The sequence below is a fragment of the Coturnix japonica genome, unplaced genomic scaffold, assembly GCF_001577835.2.
Source record: "Coturnix japonica isolate 7356 unplaced genomic scaffold, Coturnix japonica 2.1 chrUnrandom590, whole genome shotgun sequence".
NCBI lineage: Eukaryota > Metazoa > Chordata > Aves > Galliformes > Phasianidae > Coturnix > Coturnix japonica.
This window is the reverse complement of record NW_015439963.1, coordinates 21,195-39,641: the sequence shown is the minus strand read 5'-3', so window position 1 is coordinate 39,641 and position 18,447 is coordinate 21,195. Positions and strand designations below refer to the sequence as shown.

At 56.2% G+C, this 18,447-nt stretch overlaps 1 protein-coding gene across 1 annotated transcript; it reads right to left on the bottom strand.

The window, feature by feature from the left end:
* Positions 1–1,604: 1,604 nt before the first annotated feature.
* Positions 1,605–3,017, bottom strand: DPM3 (dolichyl-phosphate mannosyltransferase subunit 3, regulatory). The gene is made up of 2 exons (XM_015850922.2): positions 2,765–3,017; positions 1,605–1,917 (listed from the first exon to the last, which is right to left on the bottom strand). Exon 2 carries the CDS (start codon positions 1,909–1,911, stop codon positions 1,624–1,626), a length of 288 nt encoding a protein of 95 aa, XP_015706408.1. The 5' UTR covers positions 1,912–1,917; positions 2,765–3,017; the 3' UTR covers positions 1,605–1,623.
* Between the last annotated feature and the right edge of the window lie 15,430 nt (positions 3,018–18,447).

Below are 18,447 nucleotides of genomic sequence, written 5' to 3'. Positions count from 1 at the left end.
AGCCTTATGGCCCCAAGAAAGCCCCATAAAAGCCCCACAGGAGCCCCATAACCCCATAAGAACCCCATAATAACCCCACAGCCCTTTGGGAGCCCCATAGGAGCCTCACAGCCCCACAACCCTATAAGAGCCCCACAGCAGGAGCCCTAAAGAGGGAACCCCATAGTGGGAACCCCACAAGGGGAACCCTATAGAGGGAATCTCACAATAAGAACCCTATAGAGAGAACCCCATAGTGGAAAGCCCACAATGGGAACCTCACAATGGGAACCCTATAGAGGGAACCCCACAATGGGGACCCTATAGAGGGAACCCCATAGCAGAAACCCCACATTGAGAACCCTATAGAAGGAAGCCCAAAATGGGAACCTCACAATGGGAACCCTACAGTGAGAACCCCACAAGGGGAACTCTATAGAGGGAACCCCACAGTGGGAACCTCACAATAGGAACCCCACAATGGGAACCTCACAATGGGAACCCCACAATGGGAACCTCACAATGGGAACCCTATAGAGGGAACCTCACAGTGGGAACCTCACAATAGGAACCCCACAATGGGAACCTCACAATGGGAACCCTATAATGGGAACCTCACAAGGGGAACCCTATAGAGGGAACCCCACATTGAGAACCCTATAGAGGGAACCCCATAGCAGGAACCCCACATTGAGAACCCTATAGAGGGGACCCCACAATGTGAACCCCTCAATGGTAACCCCATAATGGGAACCTCACAAGGGGAACCCTATAGAGGGAACCTCACAAGGGGAACCCTACAGAGAGAACCCCACAATGACAACCCTATAGAGGGGACCCCACAGTGGGAACCCCTCAATGAGAACCCTATAGTGGGAACCCCAGAGTGGGAACCCCACAAAGGGAACCCTATAGAGGGAACCTCACAATGGGAACCCCTCAATGAGAACCCTATAGAGGGAACCCCATAGCAGGAACCCCACAACGGGAGCCCTACAGAGGGAACCTCACAATGGGAACCCCACATTGAGAACCCTATAGAGGGAACCCCACAATAGGAGCCTCACAATGGGAACCCCACAATGAGGACCCTATAGAGGGAACCCCACAATAGGAACCTCACAAGGGGAACCCCACAATGAGGACCCTATAAGGGGACCCCACAATGGGAACTCCATAATGGGAACCTCACAAGGGGAACCCTATAGAGGGAACCTCACAATGGGAACCCTACAGGGAGAACCCCATAGTGGGAAGCCCACAATGGGAACCCCACATTGAGAACCCTATAGAGGGAACCCCATATTGAGAACCCTATAGAGGGAACCCCACAATGTGGGCCCCACAATGGTAACCCCATAATGGGAACCTCACAATGGGAATCCTACAGAGAGAACCCCGTAGTGGGAAGCCCACAATGGGAACCTCACAATGGGGACCCTATAGAGGGAACCCTATAGAGGGAACCCCACAACGGGAGCCCTACAGAGGGAACCTCACAATGGGAACCCCTCAATGAGAACCCTATAGAGAGAAACCCACAAAGGGAACCTTATAGAGGGGACCCCAGAGCAGCCGTGACCCACATCCCCCCCTCCCCCTTTATGCCCCCCATCAGGACACGCTCAGCCCCATCCTGGCCCTTTATTGCGGGTTGAGGTCCATCCCCCGTAGCCGCAGGTCGGCCCTGGCCATGGCGATGTGACCCCTCAGCTCGGCCGCCGCCTCCGGGCAGTCATTGAACGTGGCCACACGGAAACCAACGGCGGCCAACGAGAAACAACCTGAGACGACCAGCAGGTAAATGGGGAGAGGGAGCAGGACCTGCCGGACCGGCACCGGGAGCTGCGGGCTGAACGGGGCCAGAACCAGAGCGACCCAACAGGAGCCCAACAGGGCCAGGACGAGCAGCCACTGAGCCAGCTTGGTCATGGCGGCCTGCGGGGAGATGGGGACGGGGTCAGGAGGTGGTTGTGGTGGGAGAGAGCGGCTCTGGGCAATGCTGGGCCAGGCCCAGGCCCCACTAGGCCCAATAGGCTCCACTAGGCCCCACTAGGCCCCGCTAGGCTCCACTAGGCCCCACCAGGCGGCTCCACTAGGCCCCACCAGGCTCCACTAGGCCCCACTAGGCCCCGCTAGGCTCCACTAGGCCCCACCAGGCTCCACTAGGCCCCACCAGGCCCCACTAGGCCTCACTAGACCCCACTAGGCTCCACCAGGCCCCGCTAGGCCCCACTAGGCCCCACCAGGCCCCACCAGACCCCACCAGGCTCCACCAGACCCCACCAGGCCCCACTAGACCCCACCAGGCCCCACTAGGCCCCACCAGGCCCCAGGTCCAGCCTGGCCCTACCAGGCCCCACGCCCAAGCTCAAGCCCAGGCCCAAACCCAGCCAGGCCCCATGTCCAGCCAGGCTTCAACTCAGGGCCAGGCTCAGATCCCTCCAGGCCCTACCAGGCCCCAGGTCCAGGGTCAGCCAGGCCCCACCAGGCCCCACCAGGCCCCACGCCCAAGCTCAAGCCCAGGCCCAAACCCCACCAGGCCCTAAGTCCGGCCAGGCCTCAACTCAGGGCCAGGCTCAGACCCCACCAGGCCCCAGCTCCACCAGACCCCACCGGGCCCCACTAGGCCCCAGGTCCAGCCAGGCCCTACCAGGCCCCAAACCCAAGCTCAAACCCAGGCCCCAAGTCCAGCCAGGCCTCAACTCAGGGCCAGGCTCAGACCCCCCCAGGCCCCATACCCCAGCTCAGGCCCAGGCCCAGGCCCCCCCAGGCCCAACCCCACCTTCACTCCTCCAAACGCGGCGCTCTCTCCTGCCGTCGCGTCGTGACGTCACTAGAGCGCGCCGCGCGGGGGACGCTGGGAGTTGCAGTACGGCAGCACAGCTCCACGTGGGTTGACGCATGCGCCTTCCGCTTCCGGTCCGGCAGGAAACACGCCGCTCTTTGTCCTCCGTTTCCGGTCAATCCGGAAGCAGCCGGCTTCCTCCTTTCCGGTGTGTGACAGCCCGGCGTGGGAACAGGCCCGGAGTGTGTTCCCACGGCCTGGAGCCCATAAACCCCAACAGAACCACAACCACGGACCGGGGGGGGCCGCCACGACCCCTACGACCCCCCCCCTTGCGCCTCCATGTCCCCCTTTATTTCCCTTCCCCCCCCCCCCACCCACTTCCTCTCCTATTCCCCCCCCCTCCCCCCCTTATTTCCTTTACCCCCCCTTTACCTCCCCATTTCCCCCTTCCTTCCTTCCCTTGCCCTTCCCGTTCCCCCCTTTACTTCCCTGCTCCCCCTTATTTCCCTCCCCCCTTTTCCCCCCTTCCCCATCTTATTCCCTTTCCCCTCCCATCTTCCGCTTCTTCCCCCCCCTTCCTCCTCTTCGATCGCCCCTCCCCCCTTACTCTCCCTCCCCCCACCCCCTTATTTCCCTTTCCCTCCCCCCCATCCCCCCCCTCTTCCCCCTTCTGTCCCCACCTTACCTTCGCTTTCCTCCCCTTCGTTCCTCCCTTCTTCCCTCCCCTTTCCCCCCTTTACTTGCCTTTTCCCCCCCTTCCCTCCTTCTTCCCCCCCTATTTCCCTAACCCCCCCCATTTTCCTCCCCTTCCCCATCTTATTTCCCTCTTCCCCTCGCCAGTCTTCCCTTCTTCCCCCCCCTTCCTCCTCTTTCTCCCCCCTCCCCCCCACCCCCTTATTTCCCTTTCCCCTTTCCCCCCTTTCCTCTTCCCCCCTTTCTTCCCCTCACCTCCTTTTCTCCCCTTCTTCCTCCCTTCTTCCCTTTCCCTCTTCCCCCGCTTACTTCCCTTTACCCCCCTCTCTCCCCCCCTTCCCCTTTCCCCCCGTCCTTATCCCCCCCTTCTCCCCCCTACTTCCCTACCCCCCCTTCACCCCTTCCTTCCCCCTTGCTTCCTCCCCCCCCCACATTTCCCCCCTTACTTCCCCCCTTCCCCCCCTTTCCTCTCTTACTTCCTCTTCCCCCACTTGCCTTCCTTTCCCTCCCCCCTTCCTCTCCTCTTTCCTCCCCTTACTTCCCTTCCCCCGCCACCCTTCTTCACCCCCTTACTTCCCTTTCCCCCCCTTCCCCCCCTTTCCCTACCCCCCTTCCCTAACTCTTACTCTCCATTCCCCCCCCCTTATTCCCTCATCCCCCTTCGCCCTCCCTCTCCCCCCTTTTCCCTCCTACTTCCCCCCCCTCCTTCACCTTCCCTCCCCTTTCCCCCCTTTATTCAATCTTCCCCCTCTTAATTTCCCTTCCCCGCTCTTACTCTCACCCCTTGCCTCCTCCCCCCCATTCCCCGTCATATCTTCCTTCACCCCCTTTCACCCCCTTTTAATTCCCTTCCCCCGCTCACTCCTCTCCCTCCCCTTCCCCCCCTTACTTCCTATCTCCCCCTATATCTCGCCCCTTCCCCTCCTCTTTCCCCCCATTACTTCCCTTCCCCCCACTTCCCCCCCTTCCCTTCCCCCCCTTCTCTCTTCCCCCCGGCCCCTCTTACTTCCCTTACCCCCCCTTTCCCCCCTTTCTCCCCCTTTCTCTCCTTTCCCCCCCTTAATTCTCTTTTCCCCCCCATTTCCCCCCTTAACTTTCCCTCACCCCTTCCCCCCCCTTTACTTCCCTTCCCCCCCCTTCCCTCCTCTTCCCCCACCCCCTTTTATCCCCCCTTTCCCCGATTACCTCCCTTCCCCCCACTTCCCCCCCTTCCCTTCCCCCCTTCCTTCTCTCCCCTCCTTCCCTCCCCCTCCCTCTTACATTCCCTTCCCTCCCCCTTTCCCACCCCTTTCCCCCTTTCTTTCGCTTTCCCCAACCCATTTCCCCCTTATCTTCCTGTCACCCTCCGTTCCCCCCCCCTTTTAATTCCCTTCCCCAAACCTCTCCCCCTTCCCTCCTTTCCCCCCCCCTTCCTCCTCTTGCCCCCCTTTATCCCCCCTTCCCCCCTTATTCTCTTCCCCTCCCTCCCCCCTTTTCCTCCCTCCCCCCCTTTCCCCCCCCGTTCCCCCCCACTTTCGTCCTCCCCCTCCTCCCATTCCATCCCTAAGTGTCTGTAATAGCATCAATGGGGCTCATATCATTAAAGGCAGCACGTGTGCGTGCTCAAGGGGGCGTCAATCCACCTTCACTTAGATCCATGTAGGGATTAATTAACGCGTTTAATTCAGCCATGGCGAATTAAATGAATGTGCCTTCCTATGGCTGCTGGACTGGAGCAACCGTGCTCTATTGGGACTCCCACTTGAATCCCATGCTTCAATGGGCTGGATGGGACACGCCGTGCCCTATGGCGCAGCACTCAATGGCAAGGCTCGCCCCATTGGCGGCCGTGATATGGTGCTGGCTCCTGTGCTCTCTGCGGGTGTGATTTCGCGGTCTGGGGGTGGCTTGGAGACTGCCACAGGCTTGGGACGGATCGCAGCCGATGCCTGGATTGCCGGCTGGATTGCAATGGCTGCATCCGCGCAATGGAGATGAGCATGCAGATAGGACTGGTAGTGTTTGGCCATAACCGATCTTTAATATGTGGAGTCGAATGCGTCGTGCATGGGTGCAGCGAACGGCTGTGCTGGCGTCACTGATAGAGGCGGGCCTTGTAGGGGCTACCTAGAGTTGCTCGGTAGGACGCTATGGGAGCCAAGATGGGCTGGTAGAGCTGGACAGGTCAGCTGGAAGACAAGTGGGGAATCACGAGGACTTAAAGCGATCCTCGCTGGCTTCGGCGTAGGTAGGCATGAGAAGGACCCATAGCGGTCGACCTTATGAGAGTAGGCCAGGACGTGTGGCCAGGTAGAGCGTGATACCATGCATGGGAGCGTCAGAGTGCCTGGTGAGGACCGGGCAGAATCGGAAGGGATCAGCTAGGGGCCATACAGAAGTGGACTGGAGTGACCTTCCGGGATTAGAGATCTGGTAGGACTCATTGGGTAGCAGCTGCGCTGGAGGACCTCTACGGGCATACGGGCAGCTTTTGCAGGACTTGATTGGGCACCAGCACGATTGGAGGACCCATGGTGTATGAGTGGCTGTGAGGTCTTCTGGGGACAGAGTGTGGAGGACCTGTGGTTAGATAGTGCTGGAGGACTGGGGCAGAAAGCTGGGAGGACTGTGGGGCAGAGTGAAGACAATATGGGCACCTGAGAGTGGCTGGAGGACTATGGGCCCTGGCTAGTGCAGCCTGGAGGGACTCGTGAGGTGGTATCATATCGATCAGACTCTGCAGCTCGTGGTAGCAGCGGTGATGCTCATTGGGCCGATCATCTGACGCACTCTCTATTATGCACCAATGCAGGGGCAGAGAGATTTGCTGGCATGGACCCCGTCGTGGGGCACGATGTAGGACGTAGCTGCGGCGGCCAGCATGCAGTCTAGGTAGCTGAAGCAGTACACGGGATCAATCGCATTCTCATACCGTTAGCCTTTCAGGAGTGCGTGATGTGTAGCTATTGGCTCGATAGAGTCTGCTGGAGGGACGTCCGCTGCGGGCAGTGTGGAGTAACTTGATTAGTGGTCGCAGCACGCAAGTTCAGTCGCGACGGACCAGTGGCGTCTAGCTACGAGTCGTTTCTGGAGGACCTTGGCGGCTAGCCATGGAGGACGTGGGCAGCTACGCATGACTAGGAGTATGACTCTTGTATGGGTTCAGAGTGAATGACTATGGGGTTGGAGTGCTGGAGGCACTGTGGGGTAGAGAGGCGGAACCACGTTCGTGGCAGCATTGTTGGAGGACCCCAATGGTGGGCCAGAGGAATGGAAAGACCATTAGGAGGTAGAGTGGCTGGAGGACTGCTGGGCAGAATGGAAGTCTATGGGGATAGAGGTGGACGGAACTGATGGTCGGAGAGTGGCTGGAAGACTGCACATGGACAGAATGGCTGGAGCGACGTGTGGGGGACTACAGGATGGAGGACCATGGGGTAAGAGTGGCTGGTAGGACCTTGGAGCCGCGCCAGCTGGAGGACTGTGGGATTTGAGAGGATCTGATGACCCGTGGAGGTGAACAGAGTGCTGGAGGACTGGGCAGAAGCTGGAGGTACTGTGTGGGAGAATGGAGACTATGGGGGTATAATAGTCTGGGTACCATGGTGCTAGCGTGGACTATGCGAAGGGGCCAAGTAGGCTCGGAGGACCCGAGGAAGATAGAAGAGTGGAGGAACTTGTGGGCTGGCATGGAGACCCATTGGGCAGCGAGCAGCTGGATGGAGCTCTGGGGGATGAGAGGACCTGGAGGACTGTGCGCGTAGAGTACGCTGGAGGGACTGGGCGCAGAAGCTGGAGGAAAACTGTGCGGGCAGAGTGGAACACTATTGAAGGCGAATAGGGAGTGGAGGACCCATGGGTAGGAGCGGCTGGCAGGACTGTGGAGATTGGCCTGGACGGACCATGGGGCCACAGAGAATGCGTAGGACCCATGAGGTAGTCGGTCTGGAGGCTTTGGGTAGGCACGCTGGAGGACTTGGGGCAGAAAGCTGGAAGACATATGGGGCATAGAGTGTGGAGGGACCGTGGAGTAGAGTGGCTGGTAAGGACCGTGGGGACAGAATGGCTGGAGGACTGTGGGGGATAGAGACTGGAGGACGCATGGGTGAAGAGTGGCTGCGAGACCTTGGGGCAGAGCAGCTGGCAGGATGTGCCTGGATAGAGACTGGAGGACCGTGGGGTTACGAGTGGCTGCCAGACTGGGGCATGAAGCTGGGAGCGACTTGTGGCAGAATGGAAGACTATGGGCGGATTAAAGTCTGGAGGACCCATGGGTAGAGTGGGACTATGGGGGCAAGAGGCCTGCAGGACCGACGGGATAGAGAGAGTGAGCCCTGTGGGCAGAGTGGCTGGAGGACCTTGGGCACGGGCAGCTGGAGGACTGTGGGGGATAGAGACCTAAGGGACTGTCGGGGTAGAGTGTTCCTGGGACCATGGGGGTATTTAGAGGACTGGAGGACAAATGCGCTAGAGTGGCTGGAGACCATGGGGGTCAGCACCAGAAAGCAGAGGCTGAGCCGAGCTGACAAAGCGCCCCAACTTTAACTGAGTGGCTGTGCTAGGCCGCGAATGGGGGCATAACGGCTCCTTATCATCGGCTTCCATCACCATCATAATAGCCTCACTCCTATCCTCCGAGCACTCGAACGCAACCTTCATTCATCCCTCATAATTATCATGTATCTCATCTGTCGACTTCCGCTTCTTTTACTCGCTCATCCACAGCTATCTTAGCTCATGTAGTACTCTGCCTAAACTCGCGTGCGGCCTTCCCTTCGGCTGATGTCTCCACACATCTGCGCTCATGCCGTCGCCGCTTGCGAGCCCTTCTTCGCATCACAGTAAGAAGCGGCGCTGCGGTGAGTACGAATCCTGTTGAGAATCGCTAGCTAGTAGTCTAGGCCTGACATGTGAAGCATCCGATATCTCGCGAGCCAACTATTCATGATGCCTAGTCGAGTGCGGTATCTCACACTAACGCCTGAGCACACAGTCGCCCGTTCGCAGCGACCTGCTAGATACTCAGTAATCCACTAGTCCCGACTGCTGTGCGCTCTACGTTTCGGCCGGCGGCCGTTGCATCACTCTCGTACATATAATCCCTAGAGTCTAGTGTCAGAATAGTGGCTCTTCTTTGTAGCCCGGCAATGTAATCGGACGGCGCTATTCCTCGCCAGTCGTCGGCGACCTGCGCTTCATCTACTGATGCGAGGATGCGCTGCCTTGTTTAATCATTCCGTCGTGGCGTGTCGTGCCTTCTCGCCAGTTGATTCGTCTGTGCCGAGCCGACTGTCCCTACAGCTATAAATCATCTCATCTTCTGTTATTTGCTGTGGTTCATGTCATGCAAGTGGTGCTCTCTGTCGTCTCTTACTCGCGCGATCATTTTTTCAGTCCATCTCGGGTGCGAAGTGCTACCTCGGACGCAGCTCTCTATCGCTGCTCGACAATAGTAGTAGCTACGTCTTTCGTGCAGCGGCTTCTCTGTATTACGTTCTCTGATCGCCACTTTCTCTTCTCTAGAGCGTTTCCGTTGTTAGCTTCCTTCGAGCGTCTGAGCGTCCCGCTTTAGCTTATGACGTTCCCATTCTCTCATACAGGTTTCCGAGTATGCAGCCGGGCTCGAGTTCTCACGTGTAGCTTGTTTTTTGTGTCTGTGATCTACAGCAATAATTCGATCCCTGGGGAAGTACACTTGTGCTGGGATTGGGTCGCGCTATACAACGTGCGTCGCGAGCTCCAATACGAGCTAGGCCATTCACACGCCGTCCTCACAGGCCCCGTCCTCTAACCCAGTCGACTCTGTTGCACGTGGCGCTAGCATGTGCTAGGTGATGGGTCTGCGCGCGCTGGTCGAGTCGGGTGGATCTGCAAGTGTTGTTCTCGTATTTCGGGGGGTCAGTGGGAGGGTTAGAGTGTGGGGCGGGTCAGTGTGTGTTGGGGGGTCAATGTGTGGGATGGCGTTCCAGTGCGGGGTCTAGTTTGTGGGGGGTTCAATGTTGGGGGGGGGCTCCAGTGTGTGTTGGGGGTCAGTGGAGGGGTTAATGTGGCGGGGTCCGTGGTGCTGCTTGGGTGGCGTTAGTTATGGGGGGGATCAGTGTGGGGGGGTCAGTGTGTGTTGGGGGGTTAATGCAGCAGGGGGGTTATGTGGGGGGCTGGTCAGTCTGGTGTGTTGGGGGGTTAATGCAGAGGGGGGTTAATGTGGGGGGCGCTCGCCTATCTTCCTCAGTTGTGTGCTATTCTGCGTGCGGCGCTGCGTCAGCTCTCGACTGTCAGGCTGGCGGTGAGCGTCCACTCCGTCGCAATTGCCTTTCTACACGACCCTCGGTCAGCTTCCACCTTGAAGGCCTAATTGCGGCGCTGGCGGTCAGTGTGTGTTCGCTCTGGGAGGGGGTTTAATGTGGGGGGGGGCTATTGTGTGTTGGAGAGAGTCTCACAAGTTGCCGCTCTCTCGCGTGTAATGTGTTCTGCCGACGCCGCTTACGTATGTGTCCATAACAACACATTCGCTGTTGCCGATTATGCTGAGATGGCGCCGCCTACCGGGCATTTTTTGGTGGGGCCGTCCTGCCCTTCCCTTCTCTGGCGGGCTCGCCTGCTACTTCTCTCCCCGGCGTCTTTCATGCTCCTCATATCCGGATTCTCGCACACACTTCTCGCACTCGTGCTTCGGTACACGTCGAACATGCATAGTCAAACTCTCCATATACGGCGTTGCGTCTCATCCTTGCGGACCGAGTCACCCATCCATTTCGCCACCGTTCTTGTTCGATGCTATCCGCCATTCTCGCTGCGCTTTTGGTTACGGTATACTCTCAGATACACCGACATCTATGCGCGCGGCTTCGATATCACTGAATATCGGCCTGCATCCTTCGACCTGCTTCCTCCGACCCGTCATCGCTTATTCTCAGCGTGCAGGCTGACTGCGCGCTCTCACCACTTGGACCTCGTAATCGTCGGCCTCGCTCTCTGCCGCTGCAGTCCGGCTTTCACCCAAGTCAAGTGTACCTCCTTTCGCTTCATGCATATCCCGACTTACTAGCCTGTGGCACCATCGTGGCGTTCGATCTCACTTTCAGTCTCCGCCAACCATCATGTCTTTCCTATCTGTGAGCTCTATATTACCAGTGTTCGCACGCGCTCTATATCTTCTCTTGATATCGTTATCATATCACCCTAGTATAGTCTCTGATATGGTACCAATAATTCTGGTCCCCATTTCTCCTTTCTGCCCTTACCAACTCCGTACCGGTCGAACGATGCGGGGGGGGGTTCATTGTGTGTGGGGAGGTTCACATCACGTCGCTAGTGCTAGCTATATCTGTGTGTGAATCACTGGCATGCGCTGGGTTAGATCTGCTGGGTGTGACGGTACAAGTGGTTGTGTTAGGATTCAGAACAACTTGGAGTGTCATCCCTGATCTATGCGAGGGAGGGCACATCACGTGAGGATCGCTGTCGTTCAGTGCCTATCACCGGACCGAATACTCGGTCTCTTTCATAATTCCGCTGACGTGGGGCTGGCTAGTCTCATGAGCGCGGAATCATTAGATACGCCGTAATTCATCGTTGACATCACCTGTTGGACGCGGGTCGAGTATCGTTGGGACAGGTGGGTTTCTGAGTGTGCATTGTAAATACGAATCGTGGGTTCACTGCAGTTATCCGTGGTTGGGGTCTAATATCGGCGCTGCACTATGTATCGTAAGACAACATGTATCCATACGGAGCTCGCCTGGCGCTGCAGTACCAGGTGGTGACACAGACCCGATGGATGAGACCGGAGGCAAAATGCTAGAGCCAACCAGGAGACAGGCTGAGATATCTGCAGGGAGAACACATGAGAGCAGGCAATGCAGCGGGATGCAGCTGTTCGAACACAGCAATGCAGCAATGCAGCAATGCCATGTGAATGTCTCCCAGGCAAATGCCAGTCCTAATTGGATTCAGCAATTGCCGAAGCTGTTGGATCTCCAGGCAATGCCAGCTGTTGAATCCTCAAGCAATAAGCATTGTTGGATCTCAACGCCAATGTAATTTTCTGTACAGTGTTATATCTCAGCAATGCAGCTGTTGGATCTCAGCAGAGCAGCTGTTGTATCTCAGCAATCGCAGCCTGTATGCACTAGACCTCTAGCCCATAGTCTATGTATCCATTGTCCCTGCGTCCAGTTCACTTATCGTTCAGGTTGCAAGTTTCAGCTGACGATGTTGTTCAATCGTACATCAGGCTGCTTCTCAGTTATGCTTGTCTATTCTGTATCAGGTTTCATATGCGGGCGAGCGCTTTGTTTGGACTAGCCCAGTATTCTATATGCACGCCTCTACATTTGCCGCATTCATGCCCATGATCGCACGCTGTTCCTGATCCAATGGCGTCTGGTCCTCATGACTCGCTCGCTAATTTTGATCTACGCTGCATTCGATCCGAATCTAGTATCATTCGCTCTTCGCCAGCTTTCTATTATTATTTTGCATGACATAAGATGTCTTCGTTGACATGTCATGGACCATTCGCTCGCTTATCCTGACACCGCGATCCTTGTATGGTATAATCTCTTCTTTCCCATGGTCACATCTGCTTAGGTCCTGATTTCATGGAACTTCTTCTCTTGCATCTCAATTCTGCCCCTAGCCTGTCACATACTGAGTAGTAGGTCTTCCAGTCTAAGATTGAAGGCAGTCTTTCTCCTGTCTGCTTACTTCCCCTTATTATCTCATACTAATGTCCTGTATCCTGCTTGGTTTATGTCCCCGAGGTCCAAACATTACGGTCTGTTAATGATTGAATATTCAGTCACGATGCTCACGCTGCTTTGAGCTATCAGACATACGTTCGTTTGATTGGGTAGAAAGCAACGTGAAATACTGAATATTAGTTTGTACTACTCTCTTCTCAGCATACCTGATTTGTCATTATTCTTTTCTGATTGCATGCTCTAAGATCTTATCACTTTTCCTAGCCCAGATTAATGCAGCATTGTCAAGTGGTCTTTATCATCATTCTTCTCAGCAGCATGATCGCACGCTATGAAGTATCCTACCTGATCTTCCTTATCTGGCACCTACGTATCCCGTTCGGCTATAGTATTCTTAAGTCCTTATATTCTCAGCAAGGCAGACTGCTTTTGATCCCAGAATCAAATGCAGCTGTTGGATCTCAGCAATGCAGCTGTTGGATCTCAGCGATGCAGCTGTTGGATCTCAGTGATGCAGCTGTTGCATCTCAGCATGCAAAGCTGTATGGATCCCACGCAATGCAGCTGTATATCCTCAGCAATGCCCAGCTGTTGGATCCCGAAGCAATGCAGCTGTTGGATCCCAGCAAAAATGCAGCTGGTTGGATCTCAGCCGGATGCAGCTGTTGGATCGTCAGCAATGCAGCGTTTGATGCCCAGCATATGCCGTGTTGATCTCAGCAATGCACTGTTGGGATCCCAGCAATGCAGCTGTTGGGCATCGTTCAGCAATGCATCTGTTTGGATCTCAAGCAATGCAGTGTTGGATCTAGCAACTGCAGCTTGTTGGATCCAGCATCAGCTGTTGGATCTCTAGGGCAATGCATCTATTGGCATCTCAGCAATGCAGCTGTTGGGATCTTCAGCAATGCAGCTGTTGGATCCCAGCAATGCAGCCCAAATGCCGCCCTCCTATGGAGGATGGAGGGGGGGGTCCATCCTTTCTATGGGGCTTTGGGACCCCCCCATTCCCCCCCCCTGCCCCATATCTGTGGGGCTGCATAGCTCTGCTCACCCTCATGGGACTATCTGGCTGATCCTTCCAAATATGAGCTTCCAGTGTTGTTGAAGGCTTCTCGCTCGATATGTACTGAGGGACACCTAGCTATGTCTCGATAGAATCTAACTCTCAGAACCCTCCTATGGTAAATCGCACCAAGTACTACCTCTAGACGCAATCACATACGACGCTCCGTCCAGCTCACACTCACACGTTATGCTCTCGTGTCCGATCTATCTTGCATACATGTCTGACGAAATCGATGGCTCCCTCCTCATCGCATATGCTCTCCGTTATTGACCGATCATTACATCACTTGAAGTGATCAAGTACTCATCTACCCTCGATTCTTATCTTGGCTTTTCTATGTTTTACTCGCTCTCTCGTCAGTCTCTGTCCTTTCGTGATGTAGAGAATGGGGCCGTGCGTCTACGTTCCTGCGCTGTAGTGTCATTCTTCTTAGTAGTGGGTGCCTGCATGTATAAGTTATGTGTGGTTAAGTCGGTGCGTGCGAGTGACACCTATCCTTTTGCGCTTGCGACCGCGGTTAATTTTTTACGCGGTAAGGCTATTATACTTGGTCACTAGTCTCCCTAGCTACCGTTTCTGTCGTTGTGTCCCTCTACATCAGGCTCCATTCAGGCCTTCAACAACCTGGAGAACCTCATCTTTGGGAAGGGATTCCAGGCCAAGATTTCCTGTGGAGGTGAGCAGATGCGCAGCCCCACAGAACTCACTGGGGCAGGTGGGGGCATGGGGGTCCCAAGCCCCATAGAAAGGATGACCCCCCCCTCCACATCCTCCATGAGCGCATCTTGGGCTGCACTTGCTGGGATCCAACAGCTGCATTGCTGAGATCCAACAGCTGCATTGCTGAGATCCAATAGATGCATTGCTGAGATCCAACAGCTGCATTGCTGGGATCCAACAGCTGCATTGCTGAGATCCAACAGCTGCATTGCTGAGATCCAACAGCTGCATTGCTGAGATCCAACAGCTGCATTGCTGGGATCCAACAGCTGCATTGCTGGATCCAACACTGCATTGCTGAGATCCAACAAGCTGCATTGCTGAGATCCAACAGCCTGCATCGCTCAGATCCAACAGCTGCCATGCTGAGGATCCAACAGCCTTGCATGCTGCGGATCCACCAGCTTGCATCTGACGACTATAACAGGGCCCTGCATGGCTGGGCATCCAACAGCTGCAAGTTGCTGGAGATGACAGTACAGCTGATCACGAGATCCACACAGCTGCATCGCTGAGATCCAACAGCTGCATTGCTTGAGATCCACACAGCTTGCATGCTGGGATTCCAACAGCTGCTATTGCTTGAGATATAACAGCTGCATTTTCTTGCCGTGAGATCCAACAGCTTCATGCTGAGATCTAACAGCTGCATTGCTGGGATCCAACTCGCATTTGCTGAGACTCCAACAGCTGGCATTGCTGAGATCCAACACTGCATTGCTGGATCCAACCGAAGCTTGTATTGCTGCGGATTCCAACACGCTGCAGTTGCTGGGAATTAAAAAAACAGCTCAGCCATTGCTTTGAGATTCCAATCAGATCTTCGCGATTGCCTGGGAGCCAACAGCTGCATTGCTGAGGATCCAACAGCGCATTGCTGGGATCCAATGCAGCTGCATGCTGGAGGATCATACAGCTGCAATTGCTGCATTGCGTGCATGCTGGGATCCAAACAGCTGCCATTGCTGGAATGCAAACAAGCTGCATTCTGAGATCCAACAGCTTGCATTGCTGAGAATAAACAAGCTGGGCATTGCTTGAACTGCAACAGACCCTGCTGCATTGCTGAGATCACAACAAGCTGCCATTCTTGCTGAAACTCCACACAGCTGCCATTGCATGAGACTATAACAGTGGCATTGCTGAGACTCCAACAGATGGCATCTTGCTGGACCTCCACAGCTGCCATTGCTGAATCCAACAGCTGGCATGCTGAGATTCCAATAGATGCATTCTGGAATCCAACATGCATTGCTGCATTGCTGCATTTGGCGTGTGTTCAAACAGGCTGCACTTGCTGCATTTTGCTGCTCTCATGTCTCCCTCGCAAGTGCTCTACCTGTCTCTGTTGGCCTCTAAATTCTGCTCCGGTCTCATCCAATCGGTCTGTGTCACCCACCTGGTACGCTGCAGCCGCAGCCTCCGTATGATCCATGTTGCTTCATTGCATTCAACCCCAGACACAAACTGATCCCCCACACACAACCCCCCCCAACTCACACTCACTCCACACACACTGACCCCCCCCACATTGACCCTCCAAACACCACACTAACCTCCCCCCAACTGACTCTTCCCCCAACACACACTGACCCCCCCCACATTAACCCCCCCAACCACACATGACCCCCCACACACACGATGTCCCCCCCCCACACTGACTCCTCCACTCTGACCCCTCCCCAACACTTTGACCCCCACCTGTCCCCCTCCTCCCCACTGACCCCCGCCAACAATACCCTGCCCCCCGACACACACCATTGCGACCCTCCCCCCCCAACAGACCCCTCACCCAAACACACATTGCCCCCCTCCCCACATTAACCCCCCTCTCAACACACACTACCCCCCCCTCCAATGACCCCCCCCCACTGACCCCCCCAACACACACTGACCCCCCCCACATTCTCAACCCCCCCTGCTGCAGTAAACCCCCAACACAAAAACTTGATCCCCCCCCACATTAACCCCCCCTCTGCATTAACCCCCCAACACCACACCGTTATCTGACCCCCCCACCCTGATCCCCCGCCCCACTAACCCCCCCCAAGCACACACTGGACCCCCCCAGCATTAACCCCTCCCACGTGACCCCCGCCAAACCCACACCCATCTGACCCCCCCCCACACCGTTAACCCCGCCCACACTGACCCCCACCTGACCCCCCCACACACATTGACCCCCCCAACACTCACACCTGACCCCCCCACTATTAACCCCGGACCAACTGACCCCCTAACCTCCACACTCGACCCCCCAACAACTACCCCCCAACCCACGAGCTGACCTACCTCAGTGCCCCATCATTGCAACCCCCTGTCCCCACCAACTCGACCCCCCACTGCCCCACACACACAGTGACCCCCCCAACATTATATATCCCTTCCCGAGTTGACTACCCCTCTTTCATACACACCACTGACCCCCTTCCCTACTCGTATAGTTTAACCTTGCTCCCCACTACTGAGCCACCCCACTATCTACACGTGGACCCCGCCCCAACACATCATCTCTGAACTCTCCCCCTACTAATTAACCCCCACCAAACACTCCCGATCTCCCCTTCAACAACACCCCACTGACCTCATCCCCAACAAAGTTACACGCTCCGTCCCAGCCTGACCCCCGCTACTTATCTCCCCTCCTCCCCTAAGCACTCTGCTTCTTATTTCTCCTTGATCTGCTGCGCCCCGTTCTCATCTACGCATAATCAACTAGCAATTTACCAGCGATCTTTCTTGCTTATTCACTCCATACTTCGTGCGCGCCGGTCCGCTTGTTGTGGTCCGCCGCCAGCTGGGCCAAAGGAGCTGTTTGGTCGGTAACGGGGCCGAGTGAACGTATGTGCGATACCGATATGTAATGGTGGGCGCTTACTGATAGCTGATGGAGCCCGTTCATACGATGTCGTGTATGCGTACAGGCCCCTCCTCGATCGATGATGCACAGCCGCTAGACGTTGCCTCCTCACTTTTGGAGCGCCATTATTCACTATGCCCTAATCTCAAGTAATGACGTTGGTCCTATATAGCTCGGCCTCAGCTCTGCCTTCCTCTGCTGACCCCCGATGTCCTCCCAGCTCACTCTTTTACCCCGATGGCTTCCTCCGAGTCTCTATTCCCCCATGGGTCCTCAGACACTCTAAACCCCACAGTCCCTTAGGTCTCTATCCCCCACAGTCCTCCAGCTGCCCCTGGCCCCAAGGCCTCCAGCCCACTCTGTCCCACAGTCCTCCACTCCCTCTCTAGCCCTCGTCCTCAGCCTCTGTCCCCTCATACTTCCACTCTACCCCCATGTCCGTCCAGCTTTATCCCCCATGAGTTCTTCCATTTCTGCCCCACACGTCCTCGCAGCCTTCCTGCCGCCAGTCCTCCAGCCACTCTACCCACGGTCCTCCCAGTTCTATCCCCCGACAAGCTCCTCCGCTGCTCTGCAACCAAGGTCCTCCAGCCACTTCTACCCCATGGCCTCCACTTTCTGATCCCCACCAGCCTCAAGCCATGTCTGGTCCCACGGTCTTCCAGCCACTCTGACCCCTACTGGTGCGCTCCACGACTCTATGCCCATAGTCTTCCAGCTTCTGCCCCACAGTCCTCTCAGCTTGCCCTACCCGCAAAGTCCTCCAGCCGCCTCTACCCATTGTGTCCTCCATTCTCTGTTGCCCCATGTTCCTCCAGCCAATCGCTCCACAGTCCTCCAGCCGCTCTACCCCATGTTTCCTCCACTCCCTATCCCCCATAGTCTTTCCACTCTAGCCCCCACAGTCCTACCAGCTTCCTGCCCCAGTCCCTCACCACTCTACCCCACAGTCCTCCAGTCTCTATCACGCCCCAGTCAAGTCTCCAAGCTGCCCTATGCCCCCAAGGTCCTCCAGCCCACTTGCCCCAACATCCTCCACGTCTCTCCTATCCTCTCGGCCTCCAGGGCCTCTTGCCCCCATAGTCCCACTCCTACCCCATGGTCCCCCAGAACTTTATCCCCCATAGTCTTCCATTCTGCCCAACAGTCCTCCAGCTTTCTGCCCCAGTCTCTCCAGCCCTCTCCGCCCCACGGTCATCCAGTCTCTAGTCCCCCACAGTCCTCCAGCTTTGCCCTGCTCCAAGTCCTCCAGCCACTCTACCCCATGGTCCTCCAGTCCTCTATTCCCCCACAGTACCTCCAGGCCATTCGTCCATGGGTCTTACCAGCGCCCAACTCTACCCCCACAGTCCTCCACACCTATCCCACCAGTAAAGACTTTTCCAGTTCTGCCCAGCAGTCCTCCAGTCACTCTACCATGGTCTTCCAGTTCTCTGTTGCCCCATGTCCTCCAATGCAATGCTCTCACAGTCTTCAGCTCTCTACCCACAGTCCTCCACACTCCACCCTCATAGATTCTCACTCTACCCCACAGTACCTCCAGTCTTATCCCCCACAGTCCTCCAGCTGGCCCTGACCCCAAGGTCCGTCCAAGCCATCGTTCTTACGCTCAATGTGGTCTCTCACGAACGCATCAATGAATAGCTCGCGCAAT

Excerpts from the sequence above, each read along its gene's own strand:
- DPM3 (XM_015850922.2), bottom strand. The coding sequence starts at position 1,911 with ATGACCAAGCTGGCTCAGTGGCTGCTCGTCCTGGCCCTGTTGGGCTCC.